Raw genomic sequence first — 22,367 nt, forward strand, 5'->3', positions numbered from 1 at the left:
GCTCCAGGGGCGCCGTACGATGGCTGACCCCGCGCTCTGACCCCAGCTTCCAAACAAGCTGGGATATGCAAAGAAAGAATTTCATTGTACGGCACTCGTGTATATGTTTACATGAAGAAGTACAGTATATCTTCTATCTAAAATGACCATGGCTCATGGTTCTACCAATAGCGAGAAACATCTACTACTGCTAAGCATACAACAGAGAAATTGAACAATTAGTAACCATGCTGATAGAGAACAAACACAAACACGTTTGTTAGAAGATAAAGAGTTACAGAATCTTTTAATTATGTTTATATCATGTTTTTCACGCAGTAGCCGAAATCCTGAGTAACTTTTGTACATATTTTAGTTCAGTAGGTGGCGGTAATAAACCTTAAGCTGGTCTAATAACCTCCACTGAGCGCTAAAGAATGAGAAGAGCAAGAAGTGGAGCTGTGGAATAAACACTTTAGCATAAACATGTAGCCACATGGTTTTGTATACAGAGTTTAATTTATAATAACAAATGGCGACTCCGGTAACTCCGGTAACTCCGGTATCCTCGTTCACTGGAGAATTAAATATTGTTAAGCAGTTACCACTCGCTCAAGCTAAAGGAAAGAAACGACCCGCCAGCCCAGCAGCTCAACCAGCAACACCGACCAACAGCAGCAACAACAAGAGGAAGAAAATACCGCCGCTATCAAGTACCAGTCAGAGTCAGGTACAACTCATCAACATGCATTATATATCTCTGTGTGTGTGTGTGTGTGTGTGTGTGTGTGTGTGTGTGTGTGTGTGTGTGTGTGTGTGTGTGTGTGTGTGTGTGTGTGTGTGTGTGTGTGTGTGTGTGTGTGTGTGTGTGTGTGTACATGCACAGACATGCACATTTGCACCTCTTTGTACATCCGTCCGCACATTTTTTATATTTGCACTGTAGTACACATCAATTTCTATATATATATCTGTCTGTCTGTTTCTCTCTCTCTCTCTCTCTCTCTCTCTCTCTCTCTCTCTCTCTCTCTTCTCTCTCTCTCTCTCTCTCTTTTTCCAGCTATCTAATCTATCTGTCTGTCTGTCTACCTATCTATCTCTATATATATATATATGTTTGTCTGTTTATCTCTCTCTCTCTCTCTCTCTCTCTCTCTCTCTCTCTCTCTCTCTCTCTCTATATATATATATATATATATATATATATATATATATATATATATATATATGTCTGTCTATTTGTCTGCATGTCTATCTATCTATCTGTCTGTCTGTCTGTCTGTCTGCCCTACCAGCTACTTATCCATCTATCAATAAATCTATCTATCTGTCTGTCCATCCCTCCCACCACATCTATCTGCAGCTGAATAATACCAGATGAAAAAATTGGGTTCGTTTGTTTGGCATTTCACAGTATGCAAGCTATACCTGTCTCCTTCGTCTTTGTAAGTACTAAAGAATTCTGTTCCTGAAGCATGGCCTAGTACTACTTGACAAAAATCCAGGATTTCTGTATGAACATTTGGCTTAACTTCTTATCAGCTCCTTCAAATTATATCATTTTGGGTCTTGATAGTTTTGTCCACACCCTGTAGTATACTTTCACATATGTCTGTGTAGGTTCTTATTCATCCAGGTCATTGTATGGTGACTGGACTTCTTTTTAGATTCTTTAGGCGTTTTACCTTTTATTCGAAAGGCTCATTCAGTTCTTGAACCTTTCGGATGAGAAGTAAAACATCTCCAGAAACCTAAAAATAAGTTTAGTTGTTTCATCTCAGCACTCAAGACCACATGATCACATATTATCAAAGCATATTTGTATCTAGCACAAACTAAATGCACATTGTCTGTTTTTTTCTTTCTCAGATAATACCAGTTGATTTGGCAGATGGGAAGTTGGTTACTCCGGTGGATGTCATTGCAGAGCCCGTTGCAAAGCCTTTGTTCTTCAAGAACCCAAATTTTGTGGTAAGCCCAAGATCATCCACCTTTCAATGAGGCTGAAGGTCCTGCTGGTGATGTCCTGGTACCAGGTTCCACAGGTCACCTTCAGATGTCTTATAGAGTCTCTGTGTCATTAGTTGGGTGGTTTTAACGTTTTGGCTCATTGATGAATATTAATATAAATGCAAGGCTTGACCATTTAAATTTAGTCATTTGCCAGATTATCACTATTAGTGATCCAGAGGAAATTACAAAAAGTGCAAAACAGCTAAAGGTGGAGCAACATGGCACATATTCATGAACTGATTGAGCAGAGGATGAAGGTCATAATTGTAAATGTATGACATGTCAAATCAAGAATTTTACACGATGAAATAACTGGTACAAAGTTCCATGTCTGTGTAAGCCTTCAGTAAATATGTAAATCCTCCTTGGTTTCACACTAGCTGATCTGAACTGTCTGCACTCTTCTTTATGTTCTAGCATTCTGGTATAGGTGGGGCAGCAACAGGGAAGAAGAACAGAACATGGAAGAATCTAAAGCAGATCCTAGCAGCAGAGAGAGCGCTGCCTTGGAAAATCAGTGATCCCAACTGTATGTCTCAGTTTGAAACCTTCTGTTTATTTAGAAATTCCATTTAACAAATTCTGATTTTATTTCAAATTTTTTTGACAGATTATAACATAGATACACATCCTTCATTGATCCCTCCTAAAAAGTACTCAGATATTTCTGGATTACCGGTGAGTATGATTGCTTTTTATCCATGTCAAGCCTTGTTTAAAAAGACAGTCATTCCATACCAGGGCCAAAGTCTGTGATGGATTGGCACCCAGTCTGGGGTGTATTCCTGCCTTGTGTCCAGTGTTTCTTGGGGAAACCAGATCAGGATAAAGCGGTGGTAAAAATGAAATGAAAACATTCAGTGGGCTATAGGCACAGGTCTGCGAACAAATTCTGCATCAGTATATATGTTGTCTGGTTTAATATTGGAATGCGTTCATATACCAGGTGTATTACATTTACATTTTCAGCACCTAGCAGATGCTTTCATCCAAAGCGACTTACAGTACTAGGCCCAACAGTGCCAACCTGGAATTAGTGGGGCTTGTACCAGGGACCTTTCATAAAAATTGACTAATATGAATCGATAATTGTCTGTTTGTACAGAAAAGGCATTTTGGCTAATCAAGGCTGCACATTAAATCAAATGCTACTTATTAAATAGAGATTGAAGTTGACATGACTAACATACTACTGAGACAAACTGTTTAAATGTCTTAATATGCATATTTCAGACTGACATTCCCAGATTGATTTATTGTTGGTTTTGGACTCTTTTGTCTATCAGGCAAACTACACAGACCCTCAGACTAAACTGCGCTTCACATCATCAGAAGAGTTTTCATACATCCGCCTTCTACCAACAGATGTCGTGTCAGGGTATCTGATTCTACGAAAGGCGACCTGCGTTGTGCCCTGACGCAACTTCTTACAAGATTGCACACATGTACTGACATGTTTTCCACTGTTACGGCACCTGTTCTTTTAATAATGTTCTGTAATCATTTAGGAACTGAAAACACCAACTGCTGTTATTCATAAATGTAAAGTTTTCTCGTAATTGTTTAATAAAATACTTTATCTGCTCAACAGTCAATGGTTCTCTGATTGTGTATTGTCTATTATAATCATTGACATATTTGGACTGCAGGTTTAGCCTGGTTTAAACTGGTTAAGTTTATGAGTTATTAAATCATTTTTTAAAATCGATTCAAACCGGTTCAGACCTGTTCTTTTTTACTGATTTATACTAGTTGTTTTTCCAACCAAATCAGTTTGGACTGGTTAAAAAAAAAATTTTTTTAACTGATTCAGACCAGTTCCCTTTTTTCAAACTGGTTCTTTTTTTCAAACCAGTTCAAATCAGAACAGTTCAAACCTGTTCAGACTGGTTCTTTTTATTAAATCAAGTTGTAATAAAAATAATGATTTGGCTAATTTTCTTTAATTCTTGAAAAAGCATTACTTTAAATTACCAGGCTAATATCACAACATTAAACAAACACAGCAAATGCAACAGAACAATCCTTTGGTGCTTGGCATTTTAGTCCTTGATCTCTCGCAGACCTGTGAAATAGAACACAATCACATGTTTACTATTAAGATTTCCATTTTATTTTGCTGTAAATGACATTAAATCTGTGCAGCTACTGTATATAACTACAGACATATTACAGATATATTTCTACAGGCTAGTACCAACTTAAAAACTCTAGGTTATGAGGTTTTGTAATTATTTGTTGAAACAAATTGATCTATTTATTACATGTAATATTTTAGTAATTATAAATTTAGACGATCAATATAGATGTTATTAAGTGTGTACTGGGGTTGTGGCAATTTTATTTGTTTGAATTGTTCTCTTGTTAAGCTTTACTAATATTACAAAGTGTCGGTGGTTTTACAGCTTAATTTTGGAAGCTTTGTCTCTGTTTTATATGTAAAATTTGAACTTTCTGAAAGGTGTGTCAGCAAAATAAATGCAATGGGTGTGTTTTAAATTTGAAGTTAAATACCAAACACCAAATACCAATCTTTCCTGCCAGATTTTTGGTTTTATAAAAAAGAGAATGTATTATTGTCTGCGTAAACATTTAAATAAATAATTTACCACGTATTTCATTAATAGGGTATTTGTTATTTTCTTTTTGTAGTAAAATACATTGCATATTATTATAAGTAGTTATTATTATTATTATTATTATTTATTATTTTTATTTATTTATTATTACTAATAATATTATTACTTTTATTTATTTATTAGGATCTTAGCAAAAGTAGTATAATAAACATATGATTATATTATTATTATTGTTATTATTATTAACTTTTTTATTTATTTTCTTTATCTTTTATTTATTTATTATTAATTCGTTTTCTATTTCAAAACTAGTAGGAAAAATAAGATGCATTTATTATTATTTATTATTATTTTTATTTATTTATTTATGTATTTTTTTAAATGCTAATTTGTATTTAAAAGGATGGATTATTTCCATAGCAAAATCTATTAAGCATAAAATGATTTAAAATTAATGTTGAAAGGAAGGTTATGTATTCTTGTGTGTCACCAGCGGCACCAGTTGTAGCACTGTTATACCCATGAAAATATGGTTTTATTAATTAAGATGAGTATGCTTGCAGAACCATTGATTTACATATTCAGAATAATTAATGTTCTTATTTCTGTTCCAGTCAAGTTAAGCAGTGGCATCACAAGCAAATCAGATTCAGTTTGAGTCAGATGAAGGCAGATTTTAGTGTAGTTTTAGAGTAGTGATTTAAAATAAAGAATAGTTTGTAGGTAGGACAGTACCTTTTTGTTTCCTTTTGATCCAGCGTGCAGAAGGGTCTGAGCAGAATCTTTCATCCTTAGAGTAAAATCTATAAGCAACAGTATGGGAGAAAAATTAAGTAAGTGAACAGATTAAGCAAATTTATATTTTTTTAAATACCAATGTTTATTATGGTGGTAAAAAACTTACACAATCGCTTCCACACAAGGTGACAGATCATTCTGGTGCTTGTAGCCGGTGAGCTTTATGTCATGTGGTATCATGGCTTTGGAAACTGCTTCACAGCACAAAACACCAACTTTAGTAGGTCGGCGATCTACAAAATAAAGAGAGAGAAAAAGAAAGTGTTAGAAAATAAGCACATTATAATGTATTTATTGTTAGGCATGGTGTACAGTGGCAGCTTTGGCCTTATTTTACTCTAACTGGTCATCATGAACTGCCTACAGGTTGTCTAGTGGTGAAGATTCATTAATGCCAGCTGACATGAATGCTATGGCATCTGGTACAGACTGACAGAAGAGCTACTGTTGCTCAAATTTCAGATCATTTTAAAACTGATGTAATTTCTTTGTGAATCTGTCTTAACAGCCAAACCCCTACAATGGGCACGCAGGCATCGTGACTGGACATTGGAGCAGTCCAAAAGATCCATTGCAAGATGATCCAAATTACAACAGAAGTCAAAGGGCTTGCTGGCAATGTCTTGGCACCAAATACTGCAGTCATCTTCATTCTATGTCTCGACTGGTCAGAGCTGTTCTGACAATGTATTAGGCAAGTGGTTGCGATGTCTGACTGAACACTGTGTGTATATGCATCTCAGAATCACTGGGCCGTGGGCACTGTTACTTTTTGGAGACAATGTCAGTCTATCCCAGGGCCTTGGCCATCCACACTTTTCTCAGACCTAGCCAATCATGTCTGTATACAGACACCTGACCAGCCACTGGGAATTATAGAACCCTGGTTTCCAGCAGTAGCAGCTAGTGTAAATTACTGCTGTACCACCTGAGTACCTGTATGTAATCAAATTATTATAATGATAAAGACTTGAATTAAAGTACAGTGAATTAATGTATGAAAACAAATACCACCACTTAAAGGTACAAAATAGTAATAACCACAGAAAATGAACATTGTTAAGTCCACCAGTACCACTGGGAATTATAATCCACCAGTACCACTGGGAATTATAGAACCCTGGTTTTCATCAGTAACAGCTAGTTACTAGTATAAATTACTGCTGTACCTGAGTGCCTGTATGTAATCAAATTATTATAATTATAAAGACTTAGTACAGTGAATTAAAAGTACAAAATAGTAATAACCACAGAAAATGAACAGTGTTAAGTCCACCAGTACCACTGGGAATTATAATCCACCAGTACCACTGGGAATTATAGAACCCTGGTTTTCATCAGTAACAGCTATAGCGTAAATTACTGCTGCACCTGAGTGCCTGTATGTAATATTATAAAAATTATAATATAACTAAAGTAATATTTTGCGACACAGCACTGTACTGCGAACAAAGTCCATGTGAATAAAGGTAATAAAAAAATATGCTAGAGCTAGTTCTGGTGTTTAATAGCTTGTTTAAAGTGTCAAATATTATATTAAAACATTATTACCAATGTAACATTCTAGAACTTTAAGTATTTTAAATATCAAGAAATTATCAAGAAAAATGATTTACAAATTAATCTGCTGATGTAACTCAATACTTACAGTTAGCATGTGCGGCAGTGATGCATCCAAACAGCATGAGAAGTACAACCAAAGTCAACTGTTTATCCAACATGGTTCTCCGTGTCTAGGTAACTTAAGTTGATTGCTGGTGCTGGTTAGTTACTTGCTGTTAATTGTAAGGATGCTTCTATTTATTATCAAGGCTTGGAAAAAAAACAGTCCAAAAGTGCGTCACTAACTTAACACCTCTGCAAAAAAAATTGCTCTGCAACTTCACACTAAAACTGACCACATTTTAAAAAATTTGCCTAACACCTTTAACCAAAACTGAGCCCCTTGCAACAGAGTCAGCAGAAATGAGCATGCTTGTAGCTCAAGGCTGTGAAGAAAACATCTACAGAAAGTGCAGGAACATCCTGACATCTCTATCAGAAACTCTCAGATTGCTAGCTATTAAATACAATCTAAAGTGCTATCAGAAGATCAGAAAGATGAGCAGAAATACATAAAATACAGTGTATCACAAAAGTGAGTACACCCCTCACATTTCTGCAGATATTTAAGTATATCTTTTCATGGGACAACACTGACAAAATGACACTTTGACACAATGAAAAGTAGTCTGTGTGCAGCTTATATAACAGTGTAAATTTATTCTTCCCTCAAAATAACTCAATATACAGCCATTAATGTCTAAACCACCGGCAACAAAAGTGAGTACACCCCTTAGTGAAAGTTCCTGAAGTGTCAATATTTTGTGTGGCCACCATTATTTCCCAGAACTGCCTTAACTCTCCTGGGCATGGAGTTTACCAGAGCTTCACAGGTTGCCACTGGAATGCTTTTCCACTCCTCCATGACGACATCACGGAGCTGGCGGATATTCGAGACTTTGCGCTCCTCCACCTTCCGCTTGAGGATGCCCCAAAGATGTTCTATTGGGTTTAGGTCTGGAGACATGCTTGGCCAGTCCATCACCTTTACCCTCAGCCTCTTCAATAAAGCAGTGGTCATCTTAGAGGCGTGTTTGGGGTCATTATCATGCTGGAACACTGCCCTGCGACCCAGTTTCCGGAGGGAGGGGATCATGCTCTGCTTCAGTATTTCACAGTACATATTGGAGTTCATGTGTCCCTCAATGAAATGTAACTCCCCAACACCTGCTGCACTCACGCAGCCCCAGACCATGGCATTCCCACCACCATGCTTGACTGTAGGCATGACACACTTATCTTTGTACACCTCACCTGATTGCCGCCACACATGCTTGAGACCGTCTGAACCAAACAAATTGATCTTGGTCTCATCAGACCATAGGACATGGTTCCAGTAATCCATGTCCTTTGTTGACATGTCTTCAGCAAACTGTTTGCGGGCTTTCTTGTGTAGAGACTTCAGAAGAGGCTTCCTTCTGGGGTGACAGCCATGCAGACCAATTTGATGTAGTGTGCGGCGTATGGTCTGAGCACTGACAGGCTGACCCCCCACCTTTTCAATCTCTGCAGCAATGCTGACAGCACTCCTACGCCTATCTTTCAAAGACAGCAGTTGGATGTGACGCTGAGCACGTGCACTCAGCTTCTTTGGACGACCAACGCGAGGTCTGTTCTGAGTGGACCCTGCTCTTTTAAAACGCTGGATGATCTTGGCCACTGTGCTGCAGCTCAGTTTCAGGGTGTTGGCAATCTTCTTGTAGCCTTGGCCATCTTCATGTAGCGCAACAATTCTTCTTTTAAGATCCTCAGAGAGTTCTTTGCCATGAGGTGCCATGTTGGAACTTTTAGTGACCAGTATGAGAGAGTGTGAGAGCTGTACTACTAAATTGAACACACCTGCTCCCTATGCACACCTGAGACCTAGTAACACTAACAAATCACATGACATTTTGGAGGGAAAATGACAAGCAGTGCTCAATTTGGACATTTAGGGGTGTAGTCTCTTAGGGGTGTACTCACTTTTGTTGCCGGTGGTTTAGACATTAATGGCTGTATATTGAGTTATTTTGAGGGAAGAATAAATTTACACTGTTATATAAGCTGCACACAGACTACTTTTCATTGTGTCAAAGTGTCATTTTGTCAGTGTTGTCCCATGAAAAGATATACTTAAATATCTGCAGAAATGTGAGGGGTGTACTCACTTTTGTGATACACTGTACATGTCCTGCTTGAAATCAAATGTCTGTATTGCAATAAAGCAATTTGATTTGCTACATTTAAAGGTTTTAATGTTCATGTGGGCTTCCCAACAGCCACCATAAACAAGTCAAGTCAAGTCAAATTTATTTATATAGCTCTTTTTATAATAGACATTGTCTCAAAGCAACTTTACAGAATCCAGGACCAACAGACCAAAAACCCCTGTTGAGCAAGACGAGGGCAACAGTGGCAGGAAGAAACCTTGAGAGGAACCAGACTCAGCAGGGACCCATCCTCCATGGGTGGCCTGAAGAATAATTTGAATAAATAGGATTTACACAATATCATACACACACAAAATTTAAATAAACTAAAAGTTTTAACTAGCAAAAATAATTGGAGTTATTATTCAGTCCAGTCTGTGATAAAGTCTGTAGTGAGTTCTTGACATTCTTGGTACAAACACGCTAGGTGTCCGTCACATCCGGCAGGAGCAGCATCGTTGGCACGGCAGTCTCGACTTCAAACCCAGTATAGAAAGGTACAGGATAGAGAAATGCTACACTAAACCATCGATTTTATAACTCCTGATATATAATAGTACTAGTTTCAAGAAACAGTTGGTTCTGAGACAGATTCTTCCATCAGGCTGCTGAACAGTAATGGACACTCACACTCCTCATCATCAGTACAGTGATCCCCATAGACAATCCACACTATACACACCCCATACTGCACTCTGCACTTTACTCACTGAGCTAAATCCACCACATCTACATACATATACACCAATCAGCCATAACATTAAAACCACCTCCTTGTTTCCACACTCACTGTCCATTTGATCAGCTCCACTTACCATATAGGAGCACTTTGTAGTTCTACAATTACTGACTGTAGTCCATCTGTTTCTCTACATAAGTTTTAGCCTGCGTTTACCCTGTTCTTCAATGGTCAGGACCCCCACAGGACCACTACAGAGCAGATATTATTTGGGTGGTGGATCATTCTCAGCACTGCAGTGACACTGACATGTGTGGTGGTGTGTTAGTGTGTGTTGTGCTGGTATGAGTGGATCAGACACAGCAGCGCTGCTGGAGTTTTTAAATACCATGTCCACTCACTGTCCACTCTATTAGACAGTCCACCTTGTAGATGTAAAGTCAGAGACGATCGCTCATCTATTGCTGCTGTTTGAGTTGGTCATCTTCTAGACCTTCATCAGTGGTCACAGGACGCTGCTCACGGGGCGCTGTTGGCTGGATATTTTTGGTTGGTGGACTATTCTCAGTCCAGCAGTGACAGTGAGGTGTTTAAAACACAACACACACTAACACACCACCACCATGTCAGTGTCACTGCAGTGCTGAGAATGATCCACCACCCAAATAATACCTAATCTGTAGTGAGCCTGGGAGAGTCCTGACTATTAAAGAACAGCATGAAAGGGGGCTAACAAAGTATGCAGAGAAACAGATGGACTACAGTCAGTGATTGTGGAACTACAAAGTGCTTCTATATGGTAAGTGAAGCTGATAAAATGGACAGTGAGTGTAGAAACAAGGAGGTGGTTTTAATGTTATGGCTGATCAGTGTATATCGAACAGATAGTGCTAGTGTATGTAAGTAAATGTGTATATTTTTGTATTTAATGTGTATTACAACTGTGAGGGACTATGCACTATGTGACGTGATAATAAAGTGATTTGATTTACTACTGGGAGAGTTTGTCACGTTTTTTATTGTAATTCCCACCCTTTCCACTAGAGGTCAGTATTAGGGTGGGGGAGCAGTTAGCAGGCTAAAAAGGGGAATTATTAGGTAGCATGGTAGGTCTAGTAAAAGTGGTTAGTCATGCCTCATTAGGATGTGCTTTAAGACCCTTGTTTGAGGAACCCAAAGCACCCAATCTCAGTGTAAGTTTTATATTTTACCTATTTTTTATTGTTCCCTTTCTTCCAGTTATGTCTGTTTTCAGGACAGGCTCAGTCTTACAACACTAGAGTGGAATACACTGGCTCGGGCAGGGCATTCTGAAAACACAAAATAGTTCTTGACTGCTTCTGGAGTATGCTACAGTTAAAACACATCCTGGTGAGAGCTACCTAATTTATTTGTTTTCTTTTTGGGTTTTTCTTATGGACTTAGAGACGGTTTTGTCATTTTTTCATTGGTTTTGTGGTTGTGGTTATTATGTTATTTGTGAATTCTGAGTATAATTAACAACAATCAACACTCTTAGTGGATGATACACTTCTTAAACACATATTAAACCTTGAAAAAGGCTTTACAAACCTGTAACTGTTACACTACAGCTACAAACCATAATGCCTTTGTCATATGTACATACACATGACAGTACAATAAAATGTTTCTTCTCTCTAATCCCAGCTTGTTTGGAAGCTGGGGTCAGAGTGCAGGGTCAGCCATTGTACAGTGTCCCTGGATCTTATTCTCCCATACTTTGGTGGATTTGCTCCTCCACTTTCTGTACAGTTGCCCTAGAAACCAAGGTCCTTACACAGCATCGATAACCCCACCCCTTGGTCCAGTCTTTCCCACCCAGCAGACTGGGGGTCAATTTTGTCTGCTGCAAGCATTAGCTAGAAGGCGCCCAGTCGACCAGTTTCGAACCCGGTAGTTCAGAATCTCGGTGCTGGTGTGCTAGCTGACTGGATAAACTTTTGAACCCATTTTGTCTTATTTTTCTTTGATTGTAGTTATTATGTTATATGTGAATTCTGGTTATAACAATCAACAACAATCAACCCTCAAAGTCCCGTCTGAACCCGTCTGAACCCGTCTGAACCTAAATGCAACACTGCTTTAATAATCCACACTGATTATTTTTTTAAATTTATTTATTTGTCATTTAATGACAGTAATACAGAGAATCATGGATTATTTTTAATCCAAATAAATAGTTTTAACACAAATGGCTTTTCAGTTATAAATAGTATACAGTATAATATATGACACAGTAATGTTCTAATAAATACTTGATTTTGGAACTTACAGACCATAAATAAGAAATCTAGTAGTAACATTAGCTTTACATTTGAAATATTTACTTTTATAGTGTGCATTAATTTCTTAATATACACTGGAACGAGCCATGACTATTTTTTTGGTTTCTTTCTTTAAGGCTTCTAGCTGCTGGCAGTTGAATTCATCGATACTGAGGCAGTCACACGTGGTGAGGCAGAAGTTGAAGATGTTTTGTTCTTTTGTGAATTCCTATACCATAGAAATGAGAGGAAAACAATAAGACTAGTCTGGTATGGGACGAAAATAGTGCTTACATTCTTTAAAAGCAAATGTTAAACCTACTTAAATGAAATGATCTTCTTCTGGACCCAGGGTTGACTTGGATCGATGCAGAGTTGCCCTCTTTCTGTGTAAAAACTGTGGAAGACAAATCATGAAAAATGTAGTATATGTTTTATAAATATGTTTTACAGAATTTGAGACAAATTGTGTAGCTTCAAGTGTGATTATTGTGATTTAATCAGGAGACAGTTCTTACATGACAGCTCTAACACAAGGAGGGTCCTTCTTCTGAAACCTGTAATTAGTGATGGTCTCGTTCTTCATGGACCTAGAGACTTTTGTACAGCAGGTGTTGACCTTTTCAGCATCTACATGAAGAAAAGCCCCAAAAACACATCAAACAAATGTTTTCCTATTCACAACCATCAATCTCAAAACAGGTGAGTAATGACACGTACCTGTTACAGTCCAGATTGTAAAAGCAATAACAGCTACTACAGCCAGGCTCCTCACTACTGCATTGGTCTGCATTGTTTTGACAGATCTTTATCTCTTGAGAAGGAGAAACTGATTATTGCAGACCAAGCCCGGATCTTAAGTAGCAGCAAATGAGGAACTACAAAGTTTCGAAGACTGTGTCCACTCTTTCACAAGAGTGTGTATTTGAGAAAAAAATGCAGTCTTTTAATTGTCGTATCACCATACATGGCAGTTCTGGGTAGTTTCCCCGTTTCCTGTTTAAGACATCATCTGTGAATCTGACCACAACCTGGAAACCTCTGTGGGACAATGGTCACTTTTACTGCCTAAACTTTTACTGCACAGCAACATTGGTCCAACAAGGAACTGGGCTTGATACTCTGTTAATACCCTGTTTCAGTGTAGGTTTTCTACAGACAATCTGGCATCCACACGCCATCCAAAAACATGGAAAATTTAGATTTGCTTCTCCCACAATGAATGAATTTATTGTGTATGCGTGTGTGTGGGCGGCACGGTGGCTAAGTGGGTAGCACTGTCGCCTCACAGCAAGAAGGTCCTGGGTTCGATTCCCAGGTGGGGCGGTCCAGGTCCTTTCTGTGCGGAGTTTGCATGTTCTCCTCGTGTCTGTGTGGGTTTCCTCCGGGTGCTCCTGTTTCCTCCCACAGTCCAAAAACATGCAGCCAGGCTAATTGGAGACACTGAATTGCCCTATAGGTACCCGGCCGCTAGGATGCATAAACCAGAGCATTGTAGTGCCGGTCCCAAGCCCGGATAAATAGGAAGGGTTGTGTCAGGAAGGGCATCCGGCATAAAAACTGTGCCAAATCAATAACGTGGATCACGATCCGCCGGCAACCCCTAACAGGAGCAGCCGAAGAAAGAGAGATTGTGTGTGTGTGTGTGTTTGCCATGTGATGTTTCCTACCTCTTACCCAGTGAATCAGACCCACAGCGACCCTGAGTATGATAAAGTGGTGGTAAAATAGATAATGAATGGATAAATAAATGTTGTAAACTTCTTTCGCCATCCTGTCTAGGCTGTATTCCTGCCCTTTGCTCAGTGGATCCACCACAAACCTAACGATGATAAAGCTCGAAGGACAAATGAAAGAATGAATAACTGATTATGATATTAAAACATTATTATAAAAGTAATGTACACAATTATGCTTATTTTTTAAAGATTTATCACAGTCTTTATGAAGCTTTTAGCTAAAATAAATGTGAAAATGTATTACATTCATTTAAAATAATATGATTTATTGTGAAATCATAATAAAAATCATAATATGCCATAATCATAACCATTGGGCATCGTAATAATGACAGTTTGTGTATGACCTCTAGATGCATAAAGTAAAACAAAACCCATACAAATAATTTTTAAAGAGGAAATTATGTGCCAAGTCATTCAATACACACTGTTGAACACATTTTATTTTACTTTATTTAAAAGATCATTCAAATTTTAGTGAAAATGTTTAAATTAATTTGAAGAAGGTCCTGGGTTTGATTCCCAGGTGGAGTGTTGTGGGTCTTTTCTGTGTGGAGTTTGCATGTTCTCCTCGCGTCGGTGTGGGTTTCCTCTGGGAGCTCCAGTGTCTTCCCACAGTTTAAAGATGTGCAAGTGAGGTGAACTGGAAATACAAAAACTGTTCATGACTGTTTGTGTTTGATATTAAACTTGAACTGATGAATCTTGTGTAACCAGTAACTACCTGTCCATGATGTTTAAATTCTAATAAATAAATAAATATAAACCTTTCTACCTTGTACAAGGGCATGTGTTAGAAACTTTAGAAGCAGATGATTAATTAGAAAAGCTGTTAATAATTATCCAGGCTCCATTGATAAAAGGGCCAGACGGAAAGCAAAATGTGCTTTGAGATTCCTGAGTTCTCCTTGTGACTTAAAAAGCTTGTTACATATGGCTAAGGGCTTTAGATGTGTTCTGGTTTCTCATAATGATACAGCTTATTACCAAGACCTGTAAATTGGATTTCCTTGAATTTGTGTATGTAACTACTAAATTCTTATTCCTCTGTAACAGCTAGAATGTGTTTAAAGTGCCGTGTCATTTAGTAAGTAGTACCCATCTCTTAGAATGACTCATATCACCGGCAAATCTTCTGTGTGCAGAACTGACATCTGCTTTTTAGTCTATATTTGTTGCTGTCCAATATTTTTACAGCATTGTCATCATTCTTGATGCTTCTTGGTACTTTCCAGTGTTCCAGTTAAAATGACTTTAATCATTGGCTCTGAGCGGTGGCACCTCTGAGACTGGAGTTTAAGTGACTGGTGTATTAAACTGATGCAACACATTTTCCATGACCAAACATTTTGAACATGTTCCTTGATTTTTTTTAGTATGATGCAATACCCTGCTTACTTTACCCTACATCTTTTCTTATACCACTGTCTAGTATTCTCTTAAAAACATACCACAATAGTTAATACTACTTTTTTTAAATATTAAATAGTGTTTTAAATACACTGTGAGCTAGTGGTGGTAAATTCGGTTCATTTTATAGACTCGGGTTAATCTGAGTCACTCAGTAATGTGATCCGGTTCACTTGGGTCAGTTGAGTCACTTGTACTGACATTCTGATTGCGATTGATTTACTGCATGAAAAGTGGAATCTTGATCATGTGGGAGAGGGGGGTGGACTCACGTACCAATCAGGTGGGTATATTAATGGGTCAAGGGTTTAAAATGACCATGGGGGCTATAATACTCCTTAAGTGGTACAGTAATAAAGTAGCCTGTAAGCATTTGCATTTTAATAATAATATAACTATATTTTGTTGTTGTTTTGCTTACGAGAAAATATGCTGCATTACTAATCTATACCTTAACTACTGATAATAATAATAATAGCATGTGCATAAAATCAGCCACATAACGAACACCAGTGAGTTTAACTGCTTGTTTATTGGAATATTTAACTTATTACTTAGATTCACGGACTGGAGTAAAGTCGGTTCAGCCAAATTTCCGCGGTGTTTTGGTGGGCCTGCTCACTCGCCTAGTGTACAGCCAGTCAGAGGACTCATAGGATCCGGGTTAATTGAGATTTCAGACTCGTGATTCCTGATTCAGTACAAAGATTCGAATCATTAACCCGGGCGATTCAGGAACCGCCCAGCTCTACTATGAGCGCAGAGAAACAAAGGTGGCAATTTTAAGCTTAATAGCATACATTTACATTTTACATTTTCGCCATTTAGCAGACGCTTTTATCCAAAGCGACTTACAGTACTGTGACAGTATACAATCTAAGCAATTGAGAGTTAAGGGCCTTGCTCAAGGGCCCAACAGTTGCAACCTGGCAGAGGTGGGGCTTGAACCGGCAACATTCTCATTACTAGTCCAGTATCCTAACCACTAGGCTACAGCTGCCCATGTAGGACACATAATGGTATGAGCAGTCATATGTTGGAAATTATGAGAATTATGAGCTAGCCCTCTTCCCTATTACTTCCTTTAAATGAATATATTGTTATATTTTTAGATTATTTTGTATATCTCCTGTATAATTCTTTTTGTTTATTGATATTTACTTTTACCCTTTGCTATTGTAGCGCTTACATGACGCGACACACTAATGTTTCTGTAAGCTTTTTTTCAAATTTCCGAATCTCACACCTTGCACCTCACACCCTAAATATAGATGCGTGTGATTTTGTAAATCCAGACCACCTACAAGCCGGTTGTCAATGCGGCAGAAGTTGGCGTGTGCTGAATTACAAGTTTACCAATAGTAAAAATCCGCCTGAAACTTACACGCCCACTAAAAACCACTTATTCCTTACAGTGTGGCTTATTAACATAAAAAGAGCATTTCCACAACCCACTACCATACTACGAGGGAAAAAAAACAAATATAAAACTGATATTATTAATATTTCCATTTAATCAATTGTTAAACCGGTTCAATCCAGTTTTTTTCTTAACTGGTTTGAACCGGTTTGATCCAGTTTTTTTTCAGAACCGATTTGATTCAGCCCCCCCCCCCCCCCCAAACCGATTTGAACCGGTTTGATCCAGTTTGAACCGATTTGATCAATTTTTTTTCAGAACCGGTTTGATTCAGTTTGTTTTTTCAAAACCGGATTGAACCAGTTTAATCCAGTTATTTTTAAAACCAGTTTAATCCAGTTGGGTTTTTTTTAAACCGGCCTGATCCATTTTTTTTCAAAACCAGTTTGAACCGGTTTAATCCCCACAATAGGTTTTTTCCCCAAAACCGGTTTGAACCAGTTTGATCCAGTTTTTTCCTTTCAAAACTGGTTTGAACTGATTTGAACCAGTTTGATCTAGTTTTTTTTTTTTTTCAAAACCAGTTTGAACCAGTTTTTTTTTATTTTTATAACTGGTTCAAACCGGTTATAGCTGTCTGATTTATATTTAGTAACTGCATGAGCTGAAAGACAAAAAAGCTATAAAGGGATTATATTAAGAAATTTATTTTCATTTCAGGAAAATACAGGAGCGGCTTAAAGGGAAGTCTATGTGCACTTTTGACTTAAAGTGGGTTTAAATTACTACTTTTTTTTAGCACATTTCCAGTGTCACTTCTTGTTCCAATGACATTCCAACCATTTCTTTGCTTGAAAAGTTGTAACTAACCAAGAATGTAAACAATAATTACATTCAACACAGTTAGACATTTGTATCCGTAACACTTAAACTTTTTTGCCTTTCTTTTGTAAACAAAACAAAAAATAAAGAAAACACACATAGGATTACACAATCCAATAACAAAATATATCTCCATAAATACACATTGTTTGATAAATAAAATTCAAATAAATAGTTATTACATCTAATCTGAGGTTAACACAATATTAAATAAATATCACAGAATACAGGAATACAAAAATAAAGACCTATTAATACACATTTTCCTCTTGACAACTGGCATAATAGCAGGTGATGCCGGACCCACTACAACCCTAACCAGAATAAATTAGTTATTGAAAATGAATGAATAAATGAACATGAATGCTTTGTAGTGTGCTGCATGATGACTGGAACCTCTGGTCTTCTTAGCTGTAAATATTAGATCCTGGTTATGCCCGCACATGGTTTTCCTTTCTGTTGTAAATGTAACAAAAATGTATTATTATATTATGAATATTGGATAATAAGCTGGAATTAAACAATATCAAGACAACACAGGTTTAAAAAATTTAAATACACAGGTTATTATAATCCAGGCATCTGTCTAGACAGTTCTTTGTCTTCCTTCCTCCATATTGCTAAGCTGTGGTTAAAGGTCACATGGTAACTTGGTTTTAAAATAGTTTCCTTTTTAGTGCTGCTGCTGAACTTTTCCTTGTTTAAATTGCTATACTGCATTTCCCTGATTATAGTCAAGCTGCATATATTTATATTTAAGATTTTAACGTCATGTTTTAACCTTTGGTTCTATTTATGACAGATTGATTTTGTATCTCTATACCTAACTTACACATCTTTGGACTGTAGGAGGAAACCCACACAGACACGTGGAAAACAGGAAAACACCACACAGAAAGGACTCAGACTGCCCCACCTGGGAATCGAACCCAGGACCTTCTTGTCAAGCGGCAACAATGCTACCCACCAAGACCAAGCCACCCTTAACGTGCATATAACTGAATTTATTCTAAGTGCAGCTAAATGTATCAGTCGTTACCTTTTCTAATGTTTTTAGTGTTGCTTTGATTCCTCTGGCATTCATGCTGCTGCAGTGAAGCTGTCCATTCTCCATAAGGAACCTGAAGGGATTCAAACTTGAAGTGAGAAAATGTATTTTGTCATTGTGCTTACAAACCATTCATTCTTTATTAAATCCAATACACTTCTAACTTCTCACAATGTTCTTTCAATGTGCTTTCAATGTTCCTACCTAAATCAAATGACCAAATCTTAATTCATTCTTAATAGACAGGAAATATAATTGAAGGTTTTGTATAGTAAAGTGTTTTAGTTTCTTACTATTCTTACTAGTTTGTTTGTTTGTTTATTAGGATTTTAACGTCATGTTTTACACTTTGGTTACGTTCATGACAGAAACGGTAGTTACTCATTACACAAGATTCATCAGTTCACAAGGTTATATCAAACACAGTCATGGACAATTTAGTGTCTCCAGTTCACCTCAATTGCATGTCTTTGGACTGTGGGAGGAAACCGGAGCACCCGAAGAAAAACCCAAGCGGACACAGGGAGAACATGCAAACTCCACACAGAAAGGACCTGGACCGCCCCACCTGGGGATCGAACCCAGGACCTTCTTGCTGTGAGGCGACAGTGTTACCCACTATTCTTACTAGTAAATGTAAACAAAAAGTAGACCTGCAAAAAGTGGGTCATTCAGAAAACTACACAATAATCAAATTATTTATCAAATAATAAATTGATTTGTAATTATACGTTATTGATTGATCAGTAATATTAAGTAAGTAAGTGCTGTATGTGAACTGTACAGTATGTAAATTGCACAAGATAAGTAACATCAACATGTTTTTTCTCTAACTACCTATAAAATGTTCATTGAACCTAATTGTTTACATTCATTTCACCTTTTATATGTGGAATTGCTTTACTATTGTGACGCCTAGACCCCAAGTTCAATTTACACATACAAGTACAATGCAAAATGTGATGAAATATCACTGAAATCTCTCTCCAATTATGACCATTTGCAGTTTAATGTTCTGTTAAATGAGAGTATTTATATATATTTTTTTAAATTCAGAAACTTACACATAGGCTTCAAGGCATTTCCTTCTGGCAGGAACATACGCACACCTTGTGATTCGGCCTTTAACATGTACATTGCTGGTTTGCTCACAGCATGTTTGTGGCTTGGTGTCATTAGAATGCACTGCAAACAAATTCAACATGTTACAAACATGGATTTATAGTGAATAAAACAAAGCAAGAAGGCTTTGAAGAAAGAAGAAAATAATCAATTATGGCAGGTGCAGCGTGACCCCATGTAAAGCAGAGGGGCCATTAACCACCTGAAGATTATTTAGATAGAATATAACTACATCTTATGAATATAACCACCCAGTTTTTCTATCATGAAGGAACAGACAACTTTAACACATAAAAATGGTTAGCAAAGTGCTTCGGAAACAGTAAAGGCCAATGTTCCAATGTCTATGGTGTTAATGGTTACCATTATTTAATGACATGGCAGAAGAAATACAAATACTGCAAACTATCAGGCACTGAGATAAAGGTCAGTTAGATAAATCCAAACACATAGAGCTCAGGTTCTGAATTTATTATCCTATTATTAATATTATTATATATTTTTTTAATAAATAAAAGTGCATTAACAACTTGTTCAAGTCCCAAAGGAACTCACAAAAAGTCTAAGAACTACAGGCCTGGCTCATATCAGGTTGGGTCAGTGTTTCCACCACCGAAAAAAATAGAAGTAAAACTCCATTACAATAGATGTAACAGATGTTGTTATAGAATTATCCAACACCATCTGACCACTAGAAAACATTTAAATACTAAGAAATTGTCATATTTGCAAAACTATTTTATAACTAAATATGTAAGTAAGCTGGAAACGTGTGTAATAATGCAATTAAGCCAATAATATACAGTAAACATTCATTTACCAAAAAAAAAAAAAGAACAATGCAACATTTACATAAAAATGAGGATTTTTTAAACCCCAGTTTCTCTTTAATTCAGGCATTGCTTATTTTCACCCACTGACTCTACCCTACCACATCTGTAGTCATCTGTTAGGATGAGATTAGCATGTGCTTCCTTTAAGACATGTCAAACCAAAACAGCTACTGTATCCTTACCAACTATGGTAGATACCACTGACTGATAAACTTTCATACACATGATTGAACGGCCTAGGATTGCAATATCTCCCACTCAGAACAGCAAGGCCAATTTGTATTATCTAAACCTTCTTTATTAATAATGCAACCCTCCTAATGAGGGTAAATGGTAAAAGCTTTTCTGTTTCGCCATTCAGATGCCCCAATATGCCAACAATGTACAGTTTTGCAATGTTGTGCCTTAAGAAGAAAGTAATCTCTGCATAAATTACACAAAAAAATGGTGGAAAATATAAATCTATCACACATTATTTATTCCTTACAAAACACAATACATTTGTATGCAGGTGTATAAAAATACTCACCTCCAAGTACACAGCTGGACACAAGTGTAAGTAAGTAAAACAGACAGAAGAGTTGGCGAGAAGTCAAAACCAGATGCATCTTCGCTTGTTTGTTTAAAACAACCAAATAAATTGTGAATGAACTTTCCTGTTCTTCTCTGAAACAGCATTCAAACCCAGCACCTTTATATTCATAGTTAGGGAAGTGATGGTGATGAATGTATCTGTCTGAGCTATGAATAACATGAATGGAAGATCTTGCGAACATGTCACGTTTACTGCACTGACATATTTCGATGGAATTTTGAAGTTATGATTAAAAGAGTAAAAATATGAACTAAGCATTAAAATGGAAACTTGTTTCTCTTAATTTTGCATTTGCAGTTGGATATTTCTTACAAATGGCTTCAGCATGTATGGAGGACCATGCTCCTGTCTCTGTATTTCATCGATTAACCAGACTGCATGTGTAGCTGTTACAGTGACAACGAAGAAAAAGTTCGGCACGGTGGCTAAGTGGGTAGCACTGTCGCCTCACAGCAAAAAGGTCCTGGGTTCGATCCCCAGGTGGGGCAGTCCGGGTCCTTTCTGTGTGGAGTTTGCATATTCTCCCCGTGTCCGCATGGGTTTCCTCCGGGTGCTCTGGTTTCCTCCCACAGTCCAAAGACATGCAAGTGAGGTGAATTGAAGACACCAAGTTGTCCAAGACTGTGTTCCATATAACCTTGTGACCTGAGTCTTGTGTAATGAGTTACTACCGTTCCTGTCATGAATATAACCAAATTGTTAAACATGACGTTAAAATCTTAATAAACAAACAAACAAACAAACAAACAATGAGGAAAAACCTTATTGCAACCCTTCCTCCCTCAGACAAGGCTAATTGTGTCTGGTTGGCTTCACCGCTGAGACTTGAACTCAGGAGGATAAACTCTCCTAGAGCAGTGGGAGAGCTGATTAGACTGCTAAGACACCAGAGCACCCAGTTTTATTTTTACTACTGTCTGTGTGTTACTACCGGTAGAGTGGCTGCCACACAGGAATAGGTGTCCTGAGGACCTAGATTCAAACCTTGGTTTCCAATTTAGGCACAGATACTTGACCTACCAAAATTATTTAAAAAGCATTAATGGTTAATCCACAAAGTCACAAAAGATTTCAGATAGCTGTATAAGAAACTGCAGGCTGTTTTTAATTCTACTATTAGAAAAAAAACAGTGGACAAAAATGGATAAGTGAATTGAACCTAGTGTGACCCTGAATAGGATGGAGTGGTGGTAAAACGAATGAATGAATAACTGAAGGGAAAACTGTGTTAAATGTCAAATATACAGTACAACT

General features: G+C 37.4%; 3 protein-coding genes and 1 long non-coding RNA gene across 4 annotated transcripts; 1 reads left to right on the forward strand and 3 right to left on the reverse strand.

Annotated features, from left to right (window-relative positions):
* Nucleotides 1–400: 400 nt before the first annotated feature.
* Nucleotides 401–3,587, forward strand: ino80c (INO80 complex subunit C). The gene is made up of 5 exons (XM_062985460.1): nt 401–709; nt 1,849–1,950; nt 2,410–2,521; nt 2,603–2,670; nt 3,279–3,587. The coding sequence occupies exons 1-5, from the start codon at nt 512–514 to the stop codon at nt 3,408–3,410; spliced, it is 612 nt and encodes a 203-aa protein (XP_062841530.1). The 5' UTR covers nt 401–511; the 3' UTR covers nt 3,411–3,587.
* Nucleotides 3,588–3,903: 316 nt separating this feature from the next.
* Nucleotides 3,904–7,121, reverse strand: ccl34b.4 (chemokine (C-C motif) ligand 34b, duplicate 4). Its single transcript, XM_062985461.1, has 4 exons — nt 7,018–7,121; nt 5,476–5,602; nt 5,307–5,374; nt 3,904–4,057 (listed from the first exon to the last, which is right to left on the reverse strand). Exons 1-4 carry the CDS (start codon nt 7,088–7,090, stop codon nt 4,035–4,037), a joined length of 291 nt encoding a protein of 96 aa, XP_062841531.1. The 5' UTR covers nt 7,091–7,121; the 3' UTR covers nt 3,904–4,034.
* Nucleotides 7,122–12,171: 5,050 nt separating this feature from the next.
* On the reverse strand, nt 12,172–12,920 carry LOC134301266 (C-C motif chemokine 19-like). The gene is made up of 4 exons (XM_062985896.1): nt 12,845–12,920; nt 12,643–12,754; nt 12,447–12,521; nt 12,172–12,353 (listed from the first exon to the last, which is right to left on the reverse strand). Exons 1-4 carry the CDS (start codon nt 12,915–12,917, stop codon nt 12,266–12,268), a joined length of 348 nt encoding a protein of 115 aa, XP_062841966.1. The 5' UTR covers nt 12,918–12,920; the 3' UTR covers nt 12,172–12,265.
* A 4,751-nt stretch (nt 12,921–17,671) lies between these two features.
* On the reverse strand, nt 17,672–19,776 carry LOC134301335 (uncharacterized). The gene is made up of 3 exons (XR_010007440.1): nt 19,628–19,776; nt 18,555–18,636; nt 17,672–17,971 (listed from the first exon to the last, which is right to left on the reverse strand). It is a non-coding gene; the product is annotated as an uncharacterized LOC134301335 (long non-coding RNA).
* Between the last annotated feature and the right edge of the window lie 2,591 nt (nt 19,777–22,367).

Source organism: Trichomycterus rosablanca, chromosome 23 (genome assembly GCF_030014385.1).
Source record: "Trichomycterus rosablanca isolate fTriRos1 chromosome 23, fTriRos1.hap1, whole genome shotgun sequence".
Classification (NCBI taxonomy): Eukaryota; Metazoa; Chordata; class Actinopteri; order Siluriformes; family Trichomycteridae; genus Trichomycterus; species Trichomycterus rosablanca.